General features: G+C 37.6%; 1 protein-coding gene across 2 annotated transcripts in view; it reads right to left on the bottom strand.

Moving 5' to 3' along the window:
* Window positions 1-26692, bottom strand: part of LOC136858527 (tRNA (34-2'-O)-methyltransferase regulator WDR6) — a 274003-nt gene that overhangs the window by 168465 nt on the left and 78846 nt on the right. For both annotated transcript variants that reach the window (XM_068225586.1, XM_068225585.1), the window contains exons 5-6: window positions 25319-25528; window positions 8461-8571 (exon numbers count right to left, since the gene is read on the bottom strand). In XM_068225586.1, the coding sequence (XP_068081687.1) occupies window positions 8461-8571; window positions 25319-25528 (321 nt within the window). The remainder of the gene's footprint in view (window positions 1-8460; window positions 8572-25318; window positions 25529-26692) is intronic.

Raw genomic sequence — 26692 nt, 5'->3', positions numbered from 1 at the left:
ATAATTCAGATGAAAGTTTAGTCGGAAGTAGTAGTGACGGTATTAGCAGCAGTGATAATGAAATAGGTGATGTGGCTGCGATGGATGCAGTGGTAAATGATGAGAGTGACGATGAGGAAGAACCAGTACTTGGAAATTTCGTGTAGGAGACTATAGTTAATTATACAGGTCAAAGGGAAGTTTTCAAGAGTGAATTCTGATTCCTAAATTCTCTAATAATATTCAGACAAGTCACAGGGACAAACATTGAGCAGTTATCTTATCGGGTTCAGCAGATGGAAGGTTTGTTTACAAAATACGCCCGCTCGGGCGGGGAACGAAATATTCAAGGCCGGCGCGCATCAGATAATACAGTTCCAAGGTTGCAGGAAAGACATTTTATCAGAAAATTAGCACCCACGAGTGAGAAATCCAAACCTCAGAGACGTTGTGTTGTGTGTTCAAAACACGGCAAAAAGAAGACGTCGGTTTACTGCTGCCAGGAGTGTGAATTGGGTCTCTATCTTGAAGAGTGCTTCGAACTCTATCACACGAAACTAAATTTCTAAGGAAATGTGAAACAATTATGTAATTATCTGCACGCACATAGTTCTATCATAAGGAATTCCAAATTTCGTGAATATCGGGCTACTCTTATACATGTAGTAACGCTTTAAGTGAATCAATGTATTTCAGTCGCGCGTAGTTGAAATCTCATCCGGCCGCGGGATAGGAAGCTCTTTAAATGGCTGCGACGCTGAGGGGTTAAACTGAGTTACTATTTTGATTTTATTACCATTTATGGTGACTTCTTTTAGCTGTGTTGGTTTTTGGGGCATAATTTCTGTTTTTTCAAATGATATTTTGAGGCCAATTTTATTTGCAATGTTTTGAAGTTCTGATATCGGGGTTTTTGCTTCTTTTATGTCCACTGCTAGTAATGCTAAATCGTCAGCAAAACCCAGGCAATTTGTTTTGATTTTTCGGCCAATCTTTATTTTGGGGGGGACATTTTCCAAACCATTCCCTCATTACCATTTCTAGAGCACAGTTAAATAATAGTGGTGAGAGCCCATCTCCCTGCCGTAGTCCAGTTTTAATTTCAAATGTCTCTGATGTTTCACCCCTAAACTTCACTTTTGATTTGGTATTGGTGAGAGTCAATTTTATCATGTTTATTAATTTGGGGTGTAGTCCAAGGTGTCTTAAAATTTTAAACAGAGATTCTCTATTGATGCAATTAATGTAAACTATTAAATTTTATCCAGTCAATACTTTATTTGGGACAGTTTAGTCTAAGAAGACTACTTTAAAAGAACAGTATTCTAAGTCAACATTTGTTGCTTTGTTAGTATAGCGAGCATAGAGTATATGAAAAAAAACATTGTGTGCAATGTCTGAAAGTCTTTTTGTAATGTTCTTAGTTATGTATAAATCAATTTTATTAAGTGTAATGCCTGAAGACATCCTATAAACAAGGACAAAACATGTACCAAAAATTTGTGTAAACAATATGTCACTAATAAATAAGTTACCTTTAAGAATCTGATTGGTACTGAACAAGGTGAAATCAAAATCATTTCTTTTCAAGGCTACTGTAAGATATTAGTGTCAATATGGAACAGCAAATATGATATTTATAAACTGCATGACAATAATGATTTCTTATTATTAATATCAAATATTTTTAACTTATCTAATTACAAACTAGAACGGAAGGCCATTTCCAAGATATGTGGTACAACCTCAGAAGCGCAAGTAGATATAGTCAAAACCTAGGGTTTTCCTCCTGATTTGTCAAATCAAACATGGAGTTTATAGGATGTTCCAAAATTAGACATTTCATTGTCACACTCAATGGCCTCTTATTTTCTTGTATACACTTCTTTAATGGAGAAAAACCATAAAAGTCACCTGAATGCATACTGTTCTTCCAAAGAAGTAGCCACAATCCCCAGCCAAGCCCTTATTGCAGGCTACAAAGTGGCATACTGAATTGCAAGCAGCAATTGCCGAAGAGCTGCTGCTCATAAGAAAGAAAGAAACAAGAATTAGGAAACATATGCTATATACTATGGGTTCCAAAACTGTATGAATGCCAATGGTCTCCACCCAGGGATTAGCGGTTATAAAGAAAAGCTAAAACATATAGCATATATTGAAGCATGCCAGGTTTCAATACAGATATATTATTTTTTTTAACATAATAAATCATACAACAACATATAATTTTTTGTGTCCCAAAGAGATGTTCATTTGATATTCTTTAGATAGGGAACTTGCCTTTAATGTGGCCTTGCTGAAGGACTCGAGTCAGTATGACTGCTAAGTGTGTTGCTGTATTAAGGTGATTAAGTAGCGAGGAAGAGGGAAGGAGTAAAGTGGGAGGGATCACGTTCTACCGAGTAATGTGATACCAGGTTATAAATTTTTTGTGTTTTAAATATGTTAAATAGTTCTTCAAAAAGGATGCTGGTGTATTCAGGAATTTCATTTAAATTACTGCTAGGATTATTTCTTTGATATAATACAGTGTAAATGTTTTTGTAAATGTTCATTAAAGTACCTTTCTTGCATTTTAAGGAGGACTGTTAATCTCAACTAATAGAAGTAAAACTGTGAGTGAAACTTGTTGTATGTTCATTCATGGCCAAAAATCTCTTGTATTTTTTTGGAGGTTTTTTTTAAAATAACATATATGAAAGTTCCTTCCTGTTTGACCTATATAGCTAGTTACAACGTATGTATTTGAGTATACCCAAATCAGTATTTTTATCATTATTATTGATGGTGTGACACGAATATAGCAAGAGGTATTTATTTGGGCATATTTGCTCGTGTACAGGGATTTTATTTCCCCCCTAATTGTCCATTATTGGAACTGCTGTTGATTGGTAAGATGTTTTCTTGATTAGCACATCATAAATTCAAAGTATAGATTTCCATCATATTAAATCTATATAAGAATAACCTCACGTATCGAATCATGAATTTTTGCTATTACCGCTTAGTACGATCACATTTTTTCCCAGCTCTGAAAATGTTTTTCCTTCATCCCTTGTGAACAGAATGTGATTTTCAACACAGATAAGAGCCCTCGTCACAGGAGGCAAGTCAGGGACAGTTTTGAAATAACAGGAAAACACCTTGAATTCTTGAACTTCAGACGGTATATATCATCTTTGGGGAGCAAGCTGCTGGCCTCAGAGAAGTTCAGTTTTGCTTGCTGGTGAGCAGTTTGCTTCCTGAATAACGCAGTGAGCCAGTTTGTGCTTGTATTTTGCATTCCAGTCGGAAGTTAAAAATTTATTCTGGGTTGAATTGTACAGTGAAAGATAGTTGGCTTACAAGCAGATTAGGAACCTAATCGTCGTAAGTTAAGGAGCATGGTGCATATTTGTCTTATGGATATGGAAAAAGATGTGAAATTGCTTACTAATGAATATAAAATTAAAATCCTTCACGGAGCGGACAAGCATCTGCATCTTAAGCGTATAAGTTCCCGCAAATGTTGAAACTCGCATCTTCGACTCGAGTCGGTATGAAGGCGGGAATTACCAAAGTGTTGTTGCATTCAAATGGTGGCCAAAGTCATTTTGTTGCACAGGGATGAGTGTAACCTCTGAGTAAATCATGGTCGAAGAGTGTGACCATAAAACAATGTTTAATGATCTATTGGTCTGAAACATAAGGCCTCATTTGACAGTTCAACACTATATGTGTTTTAGAAAGAATGTGACCCGCTATGATATGCTGATGCTTTTAAGGGCAAATGTTTTCATGTTTGTTGTCTTGTGCTTTACATACCTTTTAATACACTGTTATTTTATAAGCCCCAATGGAAGAGGTTTTCATATTTACTCTCTTGTGTTCTTTCATACCTTTTAGTACTCTCCTCTCATCTTCAGAAATGGTAAATATAGCTTTCACTATATGCGTACATACACAATGTGGAATACGCTTAATGAATATGGCATTCCAGATAAAATCAAAAACATAATCTGTGAGATGTATGATGGATGTGAATGTCAAACCACTCACGAAGAAAATGTAACCGAGCCTATCACAATCAGCTCAGGTGTTCACCAAGGTTGCATTCTCTCTCCTACATTATTGTCACTCATGTTGGATCAAGTTATGAGGAAGGCAGTGGAGGAGAAAAGCAGAGGTATACGGTGGGAGTAACACAGCTTCCTAGATCTGGACTTTGCTGATGACATCTGCCTACTATTCAAGAACGCTGAAAATACAGAGGGGAAGCTGTTGGAGTTAGAACATGAAATAGTAGTTGTAGGGCTTAAAATACATGCTGAAAAAGATGAAAGAGATGAGAATCAATGGTACTGCAAACAACCAGCTCACCATATCTGGCAAGTAAATAGAGGAAGTAAGTTCTTCCGTCTACATAGGGAATACAATGACAAAGAATGGTGGCAAAGAGGGAGATATCATGGCTCAAGTATGGAAAGTAATAAAGTAGCTCATTAGTTTTACTATATCCTATTTTGGAAGAACCTGTCACGAAAAAGCAAGATCCCACTTTTCAATACCAATGTAAAGTCCATTCTTATTTATGGTTCTGAGTCATGGAAGGTCACTAATCAAATGACACACCAACACCAAGTGTTCATGAATCATTGTCTGGAGCACATCATCAATATGAGGTGGCCTGAAGTGATTGCAAACAAAAACCTGTGTTGCTTAGTTAGTACATTGAGCTTCCTTAGGGGTGTCACAACGTGCCGTCTAGAATGGTCAATTAGCTTTGATTTTGTAAGCTGGTAAGGAAACCCAGAAACCCATTGATGTAGAAATAAGGAAAAGAATGTGGGGATAGATAGGAAATACATTAAGAAAACGAGACGGAGCAGTTGAAAAGTTTATCTTAGAATGGAATCCAACAGGAAAGTGGATCACAAGTATGGATACTCAAGTTTAACCTTCCATAAAAAACTACTTTTGTGTATTTTGCAGCTGTCGTAATCAAAACAAAAAACAAAACAAGCCTGTGGTTTTTGGCATTCTACACACAATCCTAGACTTTAAAACTATGTAACCTCAAAATGCGTTGTCTGAACGTAAAAAAATTTGGAGTTCAATATGGAGATAGAGACACTTTTAGAAAGTAAAAATCAATTTATGAGGTGGATACGAGTAAAAAAGCATGAGAAAATATACTATAAAATTTCACTTTGTGAAGAGTGAAGAGTTTATGACATGCAGTAAGGGATAACATTTGGAAATGAGTAAGAAAAAGGAGGGGGGGGGGGGGGGGGAAAGAAGATAGTAGACTTGAAAGAGAGATGAAAAAAAAAGAGGAAAGGAGAGTGGATCTAAGTTGGGTCAGGTGGTTGAGGTAATTGGGGCAAAGGCCCCATGGATAGGAACCATGTAACGTGTGGAAAATTGTATTTGAATTTAAAGAAGAAAAGTTTTTAAAAATGAAAATGAGAAAGTTGAAAAGAATATTTGGTTTTTCTGAAATGTCATTTAAATTGAAATTGGGATTGAAGTACTGGTCGAAATGGATGAAACACTTTTCGGTTGTGGAAAGAAGAGGGGCTTTATGTATTATTTCAATTATTTGTATGTCTTGTTTTATGTTAGTGAAAGTGTGTTTAGAATCATGCACATGCTGTCCTACAGCAGAGAATCTATTATATTTTAAAGCGTTAACATGTTCTAAATATATAATATTAAAGTTAAGTCTGGTTTGGCCTACATATGAGAAATTGCATTTGTTGTATTTAAATCTGTAAACTGCTGATTTTGAAAAAAAACTAGATTTGTTGACCGAGGTAGAATTATGTAAGAGGTCAATATTCCTGTTGGTTTTGAAAGATATTTTAACATTATGTTTTTTGAAGATGTTGGTAACTTTATAAACATCTTTGTTAAAAGTAAAGGTGAAAAATGACGAGACATTAAGTTTTTCTTTTGTTAAGGTGCTCTTGGGACGGTGTTTGAATTTATTAATTATTCGATCTATGAAGAAATTTTTATAGCCATTAGATTCAGCAATAGCACGGATAGTATTCAATTCATTTTTTAAATCATTCTTAGACATTGGTATAAATAATAATAATGTTATTTGCTTTATGTCCCACTAACTACTTTTTCGGTTTTTGGAGACGCCGAGGTGCCGGAATTTAGTCCTGCAGGAGTTCTTTCACGTGCCAGTAAATCAACCAACATGAGGCTGAGGTATTTGAGCACCTTCAAATACCACCAGACTAAGCCAGGATCGAACCTGCCAAGTTGGGGTCAAAAGGCCAGCGCCTCAACCGTCAGAGCCACTCAGCCCAGCAACAATGGTATACTAAAAGCACGAAAAATTAAGCTATTATAAGATGCATGTTTATGTGTTTGTGGGTGCATACAACCTTGTCGGATAGTAGTTGCTGTTTGTGTTGGTTTTCTAAAAATTTTGTAGGATAAAAAGGAAGGATGTCTGTTGATAGTTAAATCTGAAAAATTTATAGCTTTGCTAGTTTCGGATTCGAGAGTAAATTTAATATGAGAGTCAATGTTGTTGAGAAGTAGAAGTGTAGAAACTGCAGTGTTAATTTCTTCATTCATAATAACAAGCTTATCATAAACATATCTGGCCCAACAGAGGATATTGGAAAAATTATTATTATCATCATCATCAATTTTTGTGTATTCTAAGAAGTCCAGATAGATCTCTGCCCAGATGCCTGAGGCTGGTGAGCCCATTGCTTATTTTTTTTTTGCTATTTGTTTTATGTCGCACCGACACAGATAGGTCTTTGGCGACGACGGGATAGGAAAGGCCTAGGAAGTGGAAGGAAGTGGCCGTGGCCTTAATTAAGGTACAGCCCCGGCATTTGCCTGCTGTGAAAATGGGAAACCATGGAAAACCATCTTCAGGGCTGCCGACAGTAGGGCTCGAACCCACTATCTCCCGATTACTGGATACTGGCCGCACTTAAGCGACTGCAGCTGTCGAGCTCGGTGAGCCCATTGCTAAGCCATCCTCTTGATATATAGTGTTGTCAAAAGTGAAAAAGTTATTATTAACAACCAATTTTAAAACAGAAATGAAGTCCTGAATTTCTAGTTTACTTAGGTGACTGTATTTATTTAAGTTATTTTCAATGATGGGGAATAATTTTGAGGTTTGAAAGCTGGGGTACATACTGATGAAGTCAAAAGAGTGGAGAAAATGATTTGGTTGGATGTTGAAATTCTTTAGTTTTTCTATTAAATCTGTGGTGTTTTTGATATATTTGTTAGAAAAAAATCTGTAATTTTTGTTAAATTTTTTTGGATGAACTATGATATATTGTCCAAAAAACTGGATCTGTAATTGATTATTAGGCAAATGGGAATGTCAGCTTTATGAATCTTGGGGAGGGTTTTAGTTGTGGGCAGACCTAGGTTAATGTTTAAAAGTTTTGTATTTTCTTGATCAGTGAAGAGATAAGGTGTTTTTTTTTTTTTCAAGTTTAAGTAAATGTTGGATTCTCTGTGTGGGGTCTTTTTTAACTATTGAAAAAGGTATGTCTAACCGAGTGCAGCCCTTGTAAGGCAGACCCTCCGTTGAGGGTGGGCAGCATCTGCCATGTGTAGGTAAATGCGTGTTACTGTGGTGGAGGATAGTGTTATGTGTGGTGTGTGAGTTGCAGGGATGTTGGGAACAGCACAAACACCCAGCCCCCGGGCCACTGGAATTAACCAATGAAGGTTAAAATCCCTGACCCGGCCGGGAATCAGGACCCTCTGAACCGAAGGCCAGTATGCTGACCATTCAACCAACGAGTCGGACATCAGGGAATAGGAAGCCAAACACTGTGCTTTCCAGATGCCAAATTTTGTATTTATATCATGAAATATGAAGAAAACTTGGTTCCCTAACGAAGAGTACAAAAAAAATTTAATTGTTGTAAACAGGAATAGAAAACGTATTATGGGTATATATTAATATGTATTTAGGGGGATTGGACCTGCGACTAGAGAAAATCAAGTTAAACAGAAAAACATGGTAACCGAGAATGTGCTAACAAGATTCCACTGTATATCTTCATATTATGATCTTCCCTACTGTTAGAAGGTCTACTCAAGCTTATGCATCTGCTAATACCATTCCATGCCATCTCTCCACTGATGGCTTGGAACAAGCTGCTTAATTGAGCAGATCTCCTTACCCCCTCCACTGGGGGTGTACCTACAAAGAGCTGCACAACCTCGGGATAGGGACAAGTTTACATTTACTTTACATTACATTGCAAAGTACGATTTCAGGAAGTATTTCAGGAAGTAGACAAGATGTATAAGGAATTTTTTTTATATGTATGGGGGCTTGTCTTTTTTTTTTTTTAAACAACAACTTCCATATCTCTGTCCTCAGAATTGTGGTAAATAAATAATACTAATGTTTACTTTCATTTTCACCAGAAGACTGTTAGAAAAAGAAGTATATCAGAGAGGGGGGGGGGGGGCAATATATAGGGAACTCACCATCAAATCTGCTTCTTGATTGCAGTCAATGCTCCATACACTTCCTCCTTGGTGGGTGGCCCATCGAGTCAGCAAGCTCCCATTATTGTCCCATATGCAGAGATGGGAATCCTACAAGATTAAAACTTACAATGTCATTGATTAGCTAAGATTATCTCATTGTTATAAATCATGGATTTCATTCTTAGCAGCAGCACATGTGCTAGCAAAAACATCATTATTGGACATTTCGCATGACAGCAGAGAAGAACCTGCCTAACACTGATGCACAGACCAACTGCCATTATCTTACAACTGCATATATGAGGCGTTCAGAAGCCAAAATTTTGACAAGTGCAAGTAATAACATGGTTAGGTAGAATCACTGAATATTTGTCAGTGGCCAAAACAACTAACTCCACAGTTAAATGTTTCAAAATGTTTCACCACCATAATGCGCTATCTGTTCTGGCAACGGAACATTTTACCAGTGGTTTCAGTGGCCAAAGTGATTAACTCCACAGCGAGCGAACACATCCAGACCGATCTCCATGGCAAAAAAGGATGATGTAATGGACCTCTTGAAGTTTATACCTCCTATTCATCACCACTATGCAGAATAGAGGCAACGAATAACATATTTGTATTTTATGCATTTTCTTATGTGTATTTTAAGTGCTACTTAATGACTTACAATAATAGTAGTGCATTGTTCATGTAAAAGGGTTTTGTTTGTGCATATTTGTTTAATAAAATGACGTGTATACAAACCACTCAGAATACTGTGTCAAAACTTTCAGTTGGCAATGTGACTAACTCCATAGAAAATGGTTTCTTTAGGAGGGGACAGAGACATTGGAATGTTTTTATATATTTATAAAGTGCTGAATACATAACCTTAATTGTAAGAATATAAATGAGTGTATTGTAAATATGCTGAAAAATAAATTGAGTTTTTTACAGATCAATAACTTCAACTGTTTGTACTGAACATTTGTATTTGATGGAGTTAGTCGGCTTGGCTTCTGGATGCCTTATATCATTTTACTGTACTGAATATTACTGTTAGATGCAAGAAGAAATGGAGGCCAATTTCTTATACCCAGACAACTTGGTAAAGCATTTTCGACATTCATGATGATGACTATGATCATGATGATAATGCTTGTTTAAATGTGCCTAACATTTAAGTCATTGGCCCCTAATGGTACGAGATGAACCAAAATGGAATGATAATTAAAATTCAAAATTTACCCACTGACTAGAATTTAAAAGATGATGATGAAAATAATGATTATGAATTTAAAACAATTAGTGGATCTAATTTGCGATGTCTTATTTTCTTAAAAAATTATATAAAATTAGATTTAAATGTATTAAAATGGAACAAGACATTGTCTTTGAAATGAAATCATATATTTAATCAAATTAAAAGTAAAAATAAAAAAACATTAAGAATACACAAAGACAGACTAAAACAGTCAATAGAATAAAAATATAGGGGCCGATGACCTTCGATGTTAGGTCTCTTAAAACAACAAGCATCATCATCATCAGAATAAAAAATGTAGGTAACAAAAAATAATTAAAAATAATTAAAAACAACAGAGTATTCACTTTTAAACATGATAGAACAAGCCACTATCCCTCATAAAACAGATGACAAGATCTCCTGACTGCTCGTCATGTCGGAGAATGAGGGAGATGGTACTTGGAAGTTTTAGACTACAGCAAAGATTGGTCAGGTCCACCCAATCTCAAACATATAAAGGTTACCATTAAAGAAAAGGTAATAACTTATGATTAATGTTGTTACGTAACATGATGATAAGCAAGCTATAATATTCAGAACATATTTCACAGAGAAGGAGTTGTATAATAAGTGTAAATTTGAAACAACCTTCAATAGCATAAACAAGAAAGCAAAATAGACATTATACTGTATAGGCTTTTGGGCTATGCCGTGTCAAGAAAATAAGGTGAAATTCTTTACGTTTCGCAGAGAACTGTGCTCTGCGTCCGCAGAAGAAATCTTGAATTCACCGACTCCGCCTCAGAGCCGAACAGTTACTCGCAGTCCATCACTTGCCTGAGTCCTAAGAACTAAGAACAGACTTCACTGGCTGACAGCTTGATATATATCTCAACCATCTAGAATTATCAACTTCTGGAAGAGTTCTTACAACACTCTAATGGAACACACTCCAAACATCAATCGACCAGCTAGTCAAATGGCTACTTGAACTTTCGTTCAGTGTTTACTAATACACATGGAAATATCTACAACATTCGTAATGTCTCTACATGTTTCTGGATAATAAAACCTTACAGTAAGTTTCCAGAAACCTTCATATATACTAAAGTATAGTACAATAAGTCTAACATACGAACATTATGGAATTTTCTACCGCTTCGATGATATAGATTTTGAGGTTAAACTTATACACAATAAGTATTTGAGGTTATACAAATTTATCCTACATATTTACAGGGAAACCATGGACTAGTCATATTTAACATTTAATAAAAGACAATTTAGCATTAAATAAACTGTAATTAAAATATATTAAATGCAATAATTGAAGGTTTTATACCGGTGACGATGCCATACCTATGAAAATAATAATGCTGAAAGCCATTAACACATTGGAGATGGCCATATTCGAATCAACCGCAATGTCATGTACCCCACAGCATATAGGGGGAAAAAATGTATAAATAAAATGACAAGTAATATACTCTGGCATTCAGCTGTGTGGGGACTGTGTTGTCAGGCGGATTCTACTGATGAGTACATGGCACTCCAACCCAACGAGTTGCAGATACCGCCTGGGCTTTCAAGCGTAGTTTTACACGTAAGAGACCCCTCCCCAAGCAGCACACACATTAAATTTTGATTGTCTACAACAAACCCTCATGAAAAATATATTTTAATAATTAGGGGACCAATAGCTACATGACCTTTTAGTCACCTTCTACGACAGGCAGGGTTTACCTTTGGATGTATTCAGACTCCCCCACTCACAGGGGGTACAATTCATGATACCAAAACCACAATCCATTTTGGTGCCTAGGTCACCCCTTTTAGTCACCTCTTATGATAGGCAGGAGATTACATTGGTGTTTCTTCATCGAGTTGATTCTCTCAACGTATCTATGGATGCCAGTTAAGTTTGCACCAGTACCAACCAAACGCTAGCTCCTCAACATGATCACTTGGACTCAAGCTGATAACGTCCACTTTTAAACCTCCTCTACAGAGATTCATTCTCATAATTCCATTACTTTCATTATTATTATTATTGATGATGATGATGGTGATGCTTATGCTTGTTGTTTAAAGGGGCCTAACATCTAGGTCATCGGCCCCTAATGGTACGAAATGAGACGAAATGTTATGACAATATAAAAATCCATAATCCTCCACTGACCACAATGCGAAAACGTGAGGACAAAGAATGACTGGATGGATGGATATGAAGTTAAAACAATCAGTGGATCTGATCCTCAATGCCCCACATTCCCAGAAACTAGCATTAAACAAGAGTATTACTGACCAAGGAACTGTTTCTAAAGCACAATACTGAATCGATGATGCTTGTAGTCGAAATGGGTCCAAAATCCAGGTCATCGGCCCCTCATAATGGTACTTATCGCTAGAAAAATAGAACCATGCTATTTGTCATGTTGCGGTACTAATCAAAAGTAGCATCGACTCACAGTATTCCACACATTATGGTACTACTCACAGGAAATGAAATTCGCACATGTAACACAGACCTATGGTGTTTCCCACACTGTGGCACTATTTACAGGCAACGCAAAACTATATGGGCAACACAAACCTATGGCGTTCCTCACATAAGTGGACTAACCACAGGGACCCACACTATCCCGCGGTGTTCCTCACACAGTGGGTACTAAGCATAGGCAAGGCAGGACCATGGTGTCGCTCATCCCATGGTGTTGCTCATATAGGGGTACGAATCACAGGTACTGTAAAATGCATCCTGAGCTACACACTGTCGCTACTAATCACAAACCTATTTTGTACCTAACACAGTGGTACTACGCGCAAGTAAAAGTAACCCATGGTGTTACCTGAGTGATGGTTCTAATTACAAGTAGTCTCATGGTTCTAATTTGGTCATCCCTTGGTCGCCCCTTTTAGTCGCCTCGTACGGCAGACAGGGGACACCGTGGGTGTATTCTTCGTCTGCGTCCCCCACCAATATGGAGTTATTGTTGATGTTGTTGTTGATGTTGCTGCTGCTGCTGATGATGATGATGATGATGATGATGATGATGATGATGATGATGATGATGATGAAACTAAACTGCTGTAGCACCCAAGTGGCATCTACAGCTTTCTGGACTCCTCAATACATTTACACTTAATTAATACAATGTTACAATTAACAAAAAAGAAAACTGATTGGGCACCAGTGAACTTGATGATACACAATATGAAATTAGCATGAAAATATTATCCAGGGTGGGGTCAGTCTGTCGATATCCTGACTTGTTTACCTAACCTGGCAACTTGCTGAACTGAAAAAGGCTTGAGGATCTACTGGCTAGGTTATATTATTTTGTGAAATAACACACAATCCATTAAAATATATAAATATACTTTCAAAATTAACCACCTCAATATTCTTTACAACAGATGACAAAAAAACGACAATGCAAGAAATATACACTTAAAATTAACCACATCAATATACCTACAGAGACAGTGGGTTCGAGCCCCACTGTCTGCAGCCCCGAATACAATTTTTCGTGGTATCCCATTTTTACACCAGGCAAATGCTGGGGCTGTAACTAAATTGAGGCCAAGGCGGTTTCCTTCCCAGTCGTAAGCCTTTACTAACCCATTGTCGCTATAAGACCTATGTGTGTCAGTGCAACGCAAAACAATTTGTAAAAAACAATAAATATTATTAGATAGAAAAATGAAAAATACTAATACTGCCAGTGGACTTCACTTCCTCCATTAGCTTCATTATCTTTCCATGTTGTCGTAGTTCGTATGTTCAACAATTTAACTAATTTCTACCTCATCACATTTCTGCAGGGGAAAAAAAAAAACAAAAAAAACAGCTATCCTTGCTTGTAAGGTTGCATCCATGCTTTCATCAAAACATACTGCATACATCTGGGAGTTACATAAATTAGCTTTCAATTGCTCTGAATCTTCTTCACTCATTCTTACTATTCTATCCTTGACAGCAGTTCAGCTGGCTGCCATTCCTTTCAGTCTGTTAATTATTTGTTGTTTGTTAGGGAAGTTTTCAAATAATGTGTTGGACATCAATAAGGAAGTTTATTTGAAGAATTCACTGTCAGAAAGCTGTTTCCCATGCATGCTGTACTATGCAGTGAGACAGATAGAAACAGCCGCACTGATATTATTCCTTGGCTGAAAAGATGATACAAAAGAACTAGTTTGTTTTGTGTAATGTTCGATATTCTGCGACACGAACTTTCTTGTTTCTTCATTTGGCATGGATCAAACATTTCAATTATTAGTCTCGAAATGACGCTTTACATTAAATGTGAGGGACACAATCGCTTTCGAAGACAGGCAACACATCTTTCTATCCGTCTGAATTTCCTTGTCCACTGCTCTTGAAAAATCCGGTCACTACCTTTGTTAGTTTTTGTTCTTTTCGGCACCGAAAACATGTTTGCGAGGTCCATGTACAAAACCACCAAAAACGACACTGTTACCTCACTTGACTTTCGGACCTATCAGTGTAGCAGTCTTGCCATATTGCACGTCCGGATGGAATTAGTATTTAGATTTTCGATATTTATTTCTTACACGTGAAACACTATAGGATATGCATTGTTTATAGTACAAGACGTATATAAAAATATTATTGTGTTCACGTGGCGTGCCATCGAAATCGTCTTCGCGTGTCACCTAGTGACACGTGTGGCATAGGTTCGCCATCCCTGTGCTACACCATCTTGAAGCGATCTGTAGTGATTGATTGATTGATTGATTGATTGATTGAAGTTGAGGTTAAATACCACCATACTTCGCCAAACTTGCCGGTAACTTTGGTGACAAGTACATGGTCTGTTTTTTTCTTTTTTTTTACACTGAAACCATACTCACGTTATATTCAACTATGTATAATGGCTTAGCACTTCATAGCATATAATGATATCTAAGCCTGTTGTATGTCCCAACCAGATGTCCATCGACGAGAGACAAATCTCCAAGAGATAGGCACAAGCAGCACTCAATAGGACTAAACGTTGCACACTTCAAATAGGACAACCAGCCGTTCACAATATTTCCAATACTTAAGACCAATAAGCTCAACCTTCCGGTAAACCAGTCGTAAAATAAACTCTTCAAGTCACACGGTTTTCTCTGTCCTAGCTAATCACTACCTTCCATTTCTGTCACATGTGGCATGCCGTTTTCAAATTGTGACGCTCAACATTGGCGTACTGATGCCTAGAAAACTTTTGGGAGACACATGTCATGTTGGGCAAACCAACATCTTACCCAACTTTCTCTATGTTTAGTTTGCTTACTTTACCAAGATTTCCCAGGCCACAGAATGCCACCAATTTAACACAGCCCCTTACAATGACAAAATAATGTTTATGATACATTAATAAATAACTACAGTATTCCTACAATGATATAAATGATACTGACAATACAAAACACATACATAACTAGAACTTGGAGTAAATATTGCCGTAAATTAAAAAATTGACTTAACATGGGGTTGAAATTTTGTACAATTACAAGTTAATGTTTTGAATTTGACAAATACTGGTGACTAGAGATGGGAATTTGCCTATTTGCCTATTTTATTCCTGTGTCCAAAAACGTAGGCTGTTGAGATATAAATCCATTTTAGGGTCTTTTTAGCTATATTTTGTTGGTTTTATTGTGCCTATAAATGCCTATTTCAGGGGTTTGTGCCTATTTGGAGTATAATTGCCTATTTGACGCCTTTTGACTGTATTTTTAAAAAGCCCATTTTCTTCCAGTGCATTATATTGTAGCTAGTGTGCTCGACAGATTTATCTTCTCTTTTCTCAATGCCTGTTCACCCCACGAACAAAAATGGGGGCATTGAGCTCGATAGCTGCAGTCGCTTAAGTGCGGCCAGTATCCAGTATTCGGGAGATAGTGGGTTCGAACCCAACTGTCGGCAGTCCTGAAGATGGTTTTCCATGGTTTCCCCCATTTTCACACCAGGCTAATGCTGGGACTGTGCCTCAATTAAGGCCACGGCCGCTTCCATCCCACTCCTAGCCATTTCCTATCCCATCGTCGCCACAAGACATATCTGTGTCGGTGCGACGTAAAGCCAATTGTAAAAAAAAAATAATAATAAATGGGAATTCTTAGAAGTCACCAGAAATAGTTCTAGAGAAATTTCCATCAGGAGAAACAAGGAACAATTTGGCCACCAAAACTTCAACCCCTCCAACCTCCTAAGACATATGCGAAACCCAGTCAACGTCGAACTACCGTATGTTGCACAACCCATGTGCCCTGTACCTCCCTTTCGATGCGAACTGTTGTACGCGTACGCTTTATGTTCAGAACGTGTTGTGATTTATTGTGAATAAGAAGAATAAGAAGAATAAGAAGTGTGTTTGCGGCAACGCCCAAAGAAAAATCGTCGAAGTCCTACTGGCTGAAGCCGTGGATCACAGGGGATCGCAATCTCACTACGGATGGAAGGGTAGTCTGTCAAGGTTGCTGTAAGGAGGTAAGTTCGTTTGTTCCTTTTATCTTTTTTGTGATTGAGAACTACAATCGCATTTCATTCTAGCATTTATAGGCCTATTAATGTATGTACTGAGGCAAGTTGTTTTGTTGCAATGCTGTATTAGTCGGGAACTTTCAATAATTTATATTGCTAAAATGTAAATAATCATTAAATTACTGAACGAGGAGTTAGAACGCCGGTGGTCTCTTGTCACAGAATGGATGAAAATTAAATCGGTATTTTGAACTGAGATTCATTTCCTGTGAAAATAGAGATTTACAACTGAAATGCAATTTTTAAAACTCCCTTTAAAAATCATTAATTCTATTACACGCTAAGCCTTAGCAAAACACAGGTTGCAGATCCAATGTATCCCGGCTAGGACGATGCCACAGCGTGTTTTACAAGGTTGTCAAGACTATCTTTACAAGACCAGCCAGCGAAAAGACCGTTGGTCTGAATTGGTGAGGTCCGGTTAGTAACCGCTGTGCTTGGGGTGGAGGGGAGGGGGAAGCAAAGAGAGTCTGAGGGGCGTAAGCTCCCAGGTTAGCGCCGCGAAATCGCCAACAAGCCTCTAGCAACCCCTCAAGAGTCTTGCTAAATTGTTATAAAAATAAGGTTATGGGAGCATGGCACGACAATTTCAAATTACGCGGTTTTTAATTTTCAGCTGCACTGAGTGGCTCAGATGGTTCAGGCACTGGCCTTCTGACCCCAACTTGGCAGGTTTGATCCTGGCTCAGTCCGGTGGTATTTGAAAATGTGTCGGTATATTTACTGGCACGTAAAAACCTCCTGCGGGACTAAATTCTGGCACTTCAGCGTCTCCGAAAACCGTAAAATTTGTTAGTGGGACGTAAAGCAAGTAACATCATTTATTTATTTTTCAACGAGGGTGCCGGCCTTGTGGGCACACATGATGCAGGCAACAGAAAATAGTCTTCATGGCAGCTGACCTGGCTGGCCAAAGCCGGCGAATAGCAACAAATAAAATGTTCACAAATCTGAAATTTTCAGTGCCTCAATTATCATTCTTCTATATAAGTAAAAATACTGCTAGAGGCAGCTTGGTGGGTCCTTGGCAAGCATAAAGGACGGACCTCTCCTCTACGCTACTCCGGTATCATTTCAAGTCTTTTTTATTTTATTTTTCACCCGGTGATTTCGACATGATACTGCCAAATTATAACTGAAAATCCTTGAGGAAATATTTCCATGTCAATTACAAATTCCCATGTTCCTACTTTAAATTTTCTACTTCTATAAACATCATCTCTAATAGTCTTTTTTATGAAACAAATGCATGATATATACTAAGCATTATTACCAATTAGCCCAACTGTAGAAATTTAAGATATAGGAACAATGTAATTTATGTCAATTTTATTACTTTTCAGATCAAATGTGAGAAAAATACCGCATCGATCAACTTAGAAATACTGCGATGCATCTGATACGAGTACAGAAATCTGCATCAATGCAGCCTTTCTACCAGTCCAATTTGGGCAGCGACCAACAACCATTTTCTTCAGACCTATGCACTGTAATGTTGGGAGCTAATATACCCCTGCATAAACCGGAGCATCTTCAAATTTCAACAAGCTGCCGGGAGCAATCACCAAGTTGGAGAAGAGTGGCATGCCCCTGGTGGGGTCAGTTGTGATTGTGGAAGAAGTCAGGGGAAGTTCTGACCGAACCTCTGGGAAGGTAGCCGCTGTCAGTGAAATAAAACCAGATGAAGTGACTTCACTGAAGTTTAGTCCAATCACTCCATGTGATGTTGAAAGATCTTTCTCTCAGTACAAAAACATTATGCATGATAGAAGAACAAGATTGTTATCGGAAAACAATTAAACATTGCTTGTAAATTCCTTTTTTAGTAATTGAGCGTGTTATTAAATTATAAGTAATGTTTTCATGCCTATTTTGTTGCCTAGTTTACATGTTAGTGCCTATTTTGGCTAATTTAAGAGCCTATATGCCTGCCTATTTTAACTGTTTTTAGTGCCTATAATTCTCGTCTCTACTGATGACACATCTACTAAAACATACTAGTGCAGATTCTAACCTAACTAGTGAATTGGCACGGTATTCTTGTTTACAAACGGTAATTTTCTTTCCTGTCATTCGTTACTTGATAAAGGGCTTGCACTGAGTTGCCATTTGTACATAGGAAATCCAAATTTTTAGGGAGCAATATAAAACTATAGAACAGAACCCACATCACATCAATTTGAAATTAACTCATTATCAGAGCTTACTTTTTTTTTGCTAGTTGCTTTACGTCGCACCGACACAGATAGGTCTTATGGCGACGATGGGAAAGGAAAGGCCTAGGAGTTGGAAGGAAGCGGCCGTGGCCTTAATTAAGGTACAACTCCAGCATTTGCCTGGTGTGAAAATGGGAAACCACGGAAAACCATTTTCAGGGCTGCCGACAGTGGGGCTCGAACCCACGATCTCCCGGATGCAAGCTCACAGCCGTGAGCCCCTGACCGCACAGCCAACTCGCCCGGTCAGAGCTTACTTGTCTGGCGCATCAGAATCATCATTTTGACTTGGTTTGTAATTGTTATCCTCGTCCTCAATTTCAGAATTCGTGTCTTACACAAGAACATCCAATGTGGATTCACCATCTAAATTTCGTACACTTGAAACAGACATGCAGAACATTGCAAGTGACAACTCTCACAAGAATGACACAAACAAGCCCGCTTCTTGAACATACTCTTGCTGTTTGCGCTCAGGTACTCACTTCACAGCTGACAGTGAACAATGATGCAGCCTCAGATTATGTAAGAACATGACTGTGTTATCAATACCTCGAAAGAAGAGCTCTCGACATATGCACGTAACTAGTGATTTTAATGCTTATAGAAGCATCCAACAATATTCTGGTGAAGTCAGAGCTCGCTGAAACAACAGTTACTATTTTTAGTTACAGTGAAAACATGCACCTGTAGATTTTCCAAGCTCCGTCAGCAGCAACGAAAGAACACTGCTGTAGTTTCTACAGGTGATGTCTCCAATGTGTTAACTGTCAACCAGTGCAGTACTTTCACCAGTTTTGCTTTTTGCTTTTGCTTATCATCGGTGGGACGAACGACGTAGCTCGCGACGACGCCAAGAATGTAAGATCACAACTTAAACATACACTAGGGAAGCTGACCCACACTAACGTTTTTGTAGTGAACGTGCCCCACAGGCATGATTTGAGTAGAGACTCGTGTGTGAACATTGAAGTGGACAAGGTCAATACAGATATTGTTAAAATTTGTAAACATTTTCGGAATACTCAGGTTATTGAATGCAGCAGTTTTGAGAGATACTGTTATACAAAACATGGCCTCCATCTAAACAATTCAGGTAAACGAAAGATAGTAAATATTGTTCTAGATTTTATTAATCTTAAGATATGTACTGTAAAACAGGCAACTCCCTTGAGTTATAATACTGACCAGGAAAACTAGTAGAAAGAGCCAGCTGTACTTCAAGCTGGCTCAGTCGACTAGAAAAAGAAACTCAGGATAGTAAGGAATTTCAAGTTACCCAATTGCAACAGTCAAGTTTTAGGGAGGAAGGGGGTCTGAGGTTGCTCTTGGTAAACTGTCAAAGTGTAGTAAATAAACAATTAAAATTCGGTACATTGATGGAATCTTATGAGACTGATGTGGTGATAGGAGTGGAATCGTGGTTGAAAGAAGGGGTGGGTAATAGAGAAGTATTTCCAGAAGGGTACACAGTCTATCGTAGAGACCGAGGAGATAAAAAGGGAGGGGGGGTGTTTATTCTGGTGAAGGAAACTTACTGTTCACATGAATGGTTTACCGATGAAAGGGATGAAATATTAGGGATAAAATTAGTTTGTGATAATATGAAGGAGGTGGGAATTATAGGAACATACAGGCCTGGAAGAGAGGAAAGAGACATGGAAATCTTTGAAAAAATAATAGATTATACTCATAAAAACAATAATAATGATATGGTAATAATTGGGGGAGATCTAAATTTGCCTGAAGTTGAATGGAAAGGAGCTGCAAGTGAAGCCCATGAACAGAAACTGGCAAATAAGTTAATTTGGGAGGGAGGATTTACACAAGTAGTACAAGAACCGACTCGTCTCAATAACTTACTAGATGTATTCTTGGTTAAACCATGGGAAATTGTTGATAAAATTGAGGTAATTGAAGGAATAGGAGACCATAAGGCTGTAAGAATGGATGTAGGACTCGTACCAAAAAGGCTTAATAAGAGGGTTACACAAGACAAGAAATTGTACAGAAAAACTAAAGTTGATGAATTTGGGACTTACCTTAAATCACAATTCAGTTGTTGGATAAGTGAAGGGAGTAACGTGGATACACTTTGGGCTAAATTTAAAGGAATTATTTGGGAAGGAGAGAAGAGATTTGTACCTGTTAAGAAGGGTAAAATGACCTCAGACCCTGTTTATTATACAAGGGAAATAAGAAAATTAAAAAGAAAATGTAGAATAGTAAACAGGAAAATCAAAGAGGGTAGGGAGAGTAGAGAAACTAGAAAACAGCTAATGAGGGAACTGAATAGAGTGAAAAAGGAAGCAAAAGAGAATTATATGAATGGCATACTTCAAGAGGGTAATGACCACAAAGGGAAATGGAAAAAGCTGTATTCATATATCAGGAATCAAAAAGGAAAAGGAGTCCAAATTCCTACAATGGTGGGAGAAGGGGGTGAACACTATTTAACAGATACTGAGAAAGCAAACCTATTTAGTAGGGAATTTAGAGATTCAGTAGATGATTGTCAAGAGTTGGAAACCGAAACAGAAGATAGAGAGGGAGACAGACAGAGGGAAACAAGAAGCTTCTCATTCACAAACGAAGATATTTTCAGAGAAATCCAACTGCTTCAGCAAGGAAAAGCTGCAGGAAGTGATCAAATTACTGGGGAGGTATTAAAGACAATGGGGTGGTACATAGTGCCTTATTTAAAATTTCTCTTTGACTATGTCATAAATAATGGTGTAATACCAAAGGAATGGAAGGAATCTATAATAATACCAATTTATAAAGGAAAGGGTGATAAAAGGAAACCAGAGAACTACAGACCAATCAGCCTGACCAGTATAGTTTGTAAAATTCTGGAGAGTTTAATATCAAAGTACATCAGAGGGATATGTGATGATAAAAATTGGTTCATGAGGAGCCAGTATGGATTTAGAAAGAAATTTTCTTGTGAGGCACAACTGGTGGGATTTCAGCAGGACATATCAGATCAGTTGGATTCAGGAGGTCAGTTAGATTGCATAGCCATAGATCTTTCCAAAGCCTTTGATAGAGTGGAACATGGAATATTATTAAAGAAATTGGAGGGAATAGGATTGGACGTAAGGGTTACACGTTGGATAAAAGCATTTCTAAATTCAAGGGTTCAGAAAGTCAAAGTAGGAAATAATGTATCTCAGGAAGAGAAAGTTTGAAAGGGAATTGCACAGGGTAGTATAATCGGTCCGTTACTTTTCTTAATATACGCAAATGATTTAGGGAACAATATAACATCAAAAATAAGATTGTATGCAGATGACATAATTGTTTATAGAGAAATAAACAACACTGAGGATTGTTCAGAATTACAAAGGGACCTTGAAAGTATCCAACAATGGGTTGAAGAAAATAATATGAAGGTTAATGGAGGCAAATCAACTGTTACAACTTTTACAAACAGGAGCTTTAAAACTGAATTTGAATATACTTTGGATGAGGTAGTTATCCCAAAAGATGGCAAGTGCAAATACTTAGGTGTGAGATTTGAAAGTAATTTGCACTGGAAGGGTCATATTGATGACATTGTTGGGAAAGCATACAGATCATTACATGTCATAATGAGGCTACTTAAAGGATGCAACAAAGAATTAAAAGAAAAAAGTTACTTGAGTATGGTTCGTCCATTATTGGAATATGCAAACAGTGTTTGGGATCCTCACCAAGAATACCTAATAAAAGAAATAGATAGTGTGCAGAGGAAAGCAGCAAGATTTGTAACAGGGGATTTCAGGAGAAAGAGTAGTGTATCAGAAATGTTAAAGGAACTTGGGTGGGAAACTTTAAGTAAGAGAAGGGAGAAAACTAGATTTACAGGATTATATAGAGCCTATACAGGAGAAGCAGCATGGGGAGATATCCGTGAGAGGCTTCAGTTGGAAAATAATTATATCGGCAGGACTGACCACAAATATAAAATTAGAAGGAATTTTAGCAGAAGCGATTGGGGTAAATTTTCATTCATTGGGAAGGGTGTGAAGGAGTGGAACAGTTTACCAGGGGTAGTGTTTGATCCTTTTCCAAAATCTGTACAGATATTCAAGAAGAGAATAAACAGCAACAGAGAAAATAAATGAAGTGTTAGAGGGCATTCGACCGGTGCAGGTTATTGTAAATAAAAAAAAATGTGTGTGAATAAATTAATTCCATCCCCCGGTCTAAGGAGTTTGGACAGCCAAAGTAGGGGACTGCCTGTAGGGGTGAAGTACAGTGGGGACTTCGAGGGCCCTGGGACCGCTACGGTAGCTGTGAAGGCCCTTCAGGAACTCTGAAAAGTGGTGGCAAAAGGGGCTCTGGTTAAGACGCAGCAGGTCGTTATGCTACTTAGGATCCTGAACGGGTAAAAAAAAAAAAAAGTAAATAAATAAATACAATGTAAATATTAATGTTATACCAGTTTTATAGTATCATTTGAAGCAATTCCACATACTGTATATCAGTTGACTATATTTGTAAGTAGTACAGGAGATATTATAATTAGAATTTTGTAAACAATATAAATTTATTAAGGATGAGCTGTGTGTTTAATAGAAAACATTGTTAGCGTAAATTGTATAATATTGTATTATAGGAAAAATTTTCTTCTCTTGTTAATTTAATATTTAGTGCTTGACAATAATGTATTTTAGTGTACCATTTGCCACCGAGGTAGACACCTCATTTGCAAATAAAGAGATTTTGATTTTTTTTGATGAAATAAAAATGATTTCCATTCAACACACTTCTCAATTTGGGAAAGAGAAAAAGCCCCAAGGGGCCAGATCTACAAAGCATAGGGGATGTTCAAGAATTGGAATGAATTTACGAGCCAAAAGTGTCTTCACAGAGAGGATATTGTGAGCTGGTGCATTGTCCTGATGCAGGACCAGCTTCAAACACACTTTCCTCTTGTTCAATTTGTCATGCAAAATTTCTTTTTTTTTTTTTTTTTTCCCTTTCCCCACCATATCTGCTATCATCCTAATACTCACTTGTTGATCTGCACGCATAATTTCACAAATTTTCTGAAGTTTTAGTTTTTAATGTGACTGGATGATCCAGATGCTCATCATCCTGCATCTCTTCCCAACCCTCAATAAACATTTTGTGTCACTCAAAGCTTGCATACGTGTCATAAAAGAATCCCTGTACACATCCTTCATTAAGTTAATGCACTCTGTGGACTTTCCTATTTATTTTTTTCACAAGGAAATTCAAATTCACAAAAAAAAAAAAAAAAAAAAAAAAAAAAAAAAAAAAAAACTTAAAAATGCAGCGTATTCCTGTAGCTTCGAGGTCAACAACTACCTCTCTCAATCCCCTCTTCCATTACACCAGTATAAGGTGGGTCTTTTTTACACGCTGCTTTACATTGCACCGATACAGATAGGTCTTATGGCAACGATGGGTTAGAAAGGCCTAGGAGTGGGAAGGAAATGGCTGTGGCCTTAATTAAGGTACAGCACCAGCATTTGCCTGGTGTGAAAATAGGAAACCATGGAAAACAATTTTCAGGGCTGCTGACAGTGGGGTTCGAACCCACTATCTCCCGGATGCAAACTCACAACTGCGTGGCCCTAACTGTGCGGCCAACTCGCTCAATGCCAGTAGAAGGCAGATGAGCATTTCCGTTTATTAATAGTCAAGATCAATGATGACAGAAATATCCCTAAGGAGAACAGAAGTGGTGTAATAACACAACCTTGTTTAACTTCTGTTTTAATCTGAGATAGTTCCCCAGTTGATCCATTTGAAAGGACAGACACAGTCATGTCACCATACAGGAGCTTTAGAACAGTGATTATCAATGAAGTGAGGCCATACAAAGATATGATTTTCCACAGGGCAGGTGATGTACAGTGTCTAATGCTTTGGCCAGATCTATGAATGCTATATAAAGTGGTCTGATCTGTTCTCTGGTACTTGCAGAAAAAGCTATCTATGAGAATCATCACAATTATTAACACTGCATATGATAATTCAAAGAACTCAATACCAAAAGTTCCTATATGGGATGCATGTGAGATATTTTATTTTGGATGAATACTGAACTTTCACGACCGCACTGAAATCGAGATAGACTTTCAATCTATTAAGCCGTGTTTCATACGTACAGTACATCTTAAAGAGATGGTAAGTGCAGAACAAAAATGGCCAACCAGACACCAGAGGGATCGGAACCCACAATCTCCCGATTTGTGTCTGTTGCTCTACCAGTTGAGGTATAGTGGCCTAGGTCATATATGGCAGTAGTGCCAGACCTGCAGCTTAGATCCTTTCCAATAGAACAAATATGAGTTAGGCCACCATAGCTCAACTGATAGAACAACCAACGTAAAATCGGGACGTTATGGGTTTGGGTCCTACTGGTGTCCGGTTGGCTATTTTTTGTTCTGCACTTAAGATCTCTTCAACACATACTGCATGTATGTAACATGACCTAATAGGTTGAAAGTCGACTTTGATTATTTTATTTTTTAATGATTTTCAGAAAGGGTGCAAGATATTTGCTAGGGTGAGATATACTCAAGTAAATACAGTAATCAACTGAGGTTCTGAGGTGTGAATCAAGTTTTAGGCAATGAAGATGTTCCATTCTTTAGTTACATTCATGACAAAATTTAAACTCTTCTGAATAGAACACATTAGAGAGCAGCGAGGCAGTTATGGCCAGTGTTAAGAGAGAAGAAGGCAAGAAAGACTCTCCTCAGTTGGTTTCCAGTCAAAATATACAATCAACATGTTAAGGTTATTGAAATATAAAATTTTGGGTAGGTACCATACCTCTTCAAATGTTCTATTTTAAAATCTCAGAAACATGAAACAATTTTGTTTTCTAATTACCTCACCAATACTAATGAAGATATCGTCAAGGCCAACACACCTCCAGACACGAGCTGAATGACCAAACACCTTCCGTTCAAGTACAATTTCGGCATCAGCCCAAAGAACCGGACCTTTAGGCTCAACTTTCCACACTCCCACAGTTCGGTCATCTGAAGTAGTATAGATGCGACCAATACATGGATTATGTGAAATAGAGAAGATAACACCCTGGAAAAATAAAAATGAAAACCATGAACATTTTTGTTATTAAAGGGTAAGAAAAGGGGTAAAATGTTGGATATTTGTCTCATGATTCTCGTTAACATCTTCTTTTAAGGAGAAGAAGGGAGCTTTTGGTAGGTTTCACCACCAACTTATAAAGCTTGAATAACCTTGCAATGGCTCAAGAAGAATGTGCTTTTTTTTCCCAAATGATTTAACGTTGCATTAACACATCAAAGGTTTTCGGCAATGCAAGGTTGGGGAAGGATTAAGATAGGGAATGTAGCAGCCGTGGTCTTAAGGTACAGTCCCAGCATTTGCCTGGTGTAAAAATGGAAAACAATGGAAAACCATCTTCAGGGCTGCCAATTGTGGGTTCTCCTGACTGCAAGCTTACAAATGTACCTTCTGACTGACTGCTGGATAGCAAGGACCTCATTTGTTAGGACTATAAATAATGGTATGAACTTCAGGAAAAGCTCATTTCCTGTCTTTCAAGGAAGATGTTAACAAGAATCATGACCACTGTCTCCTAGTATACTCTAGCTGATGATTTTACCCATTTTTCACAGAAATGAAACTCAATAGTGTCCATCAACATCACAACGAAACAAGATAATGGCTCATTTGATAATTTGGAGCCTTATCACTAGTTCCTTGAGTACTTCTGGCATATGTTCTCTCATTATGAGAGGTGTAAAGAAACTTTAACAGCACATTCATAGGTAAACATAATTAATTTGTGTTCATTTTCCATGTTAACGATCTTACAGGTTCTTTGCTTTCGTTCCTGTCTGATGCTGAAACTCGGTTGAGAGGTTACCTTGACTGTAAGATTTCATTCCCAGGTTACGTCTTAACATGCGAGACATAGACATGTTCAAAATTGTCAGTTTATGAGTTGAGTGCCCTACCGACTACAGTACTATCCAACTACATAACTGGCACAATCTCCACAGTCCATTATAAAAGTTAAATACACACCATCTCTGATTTATGCAGTTCAACAAACAATGAGTTATATGCTCCTTTCTACCAGAAGCAGTTTATGTTGGCCACCACAAAATACACAGTCACTATCAGGCACAAAGCTTGAAAACCAAAGAACTAAGAGGAAGATTCCACAATATTCACGCGATGGATATAATGAAAAAGTTACTGTAATTTATG

The sequence above is a fragment of the Anabrus simplex genome, chromosome 1 (assembly GCF_040414725.1).
Source record: "Anabrus simplex isolate iqAnaSimp1 chromosome 1, ASM4041472v1, whole genome shotgun sequence".
NCBI lineage: Eukaryota > Metazoa > Arthropoda > Insecta > Orthoptera > Tettigoniidae > Anabrus > Anabrus simplex.
Note: the sequence above shows the minus strand (reverse complement) of the source record. Positions and strands in the feature narration are given on the sequence as shown.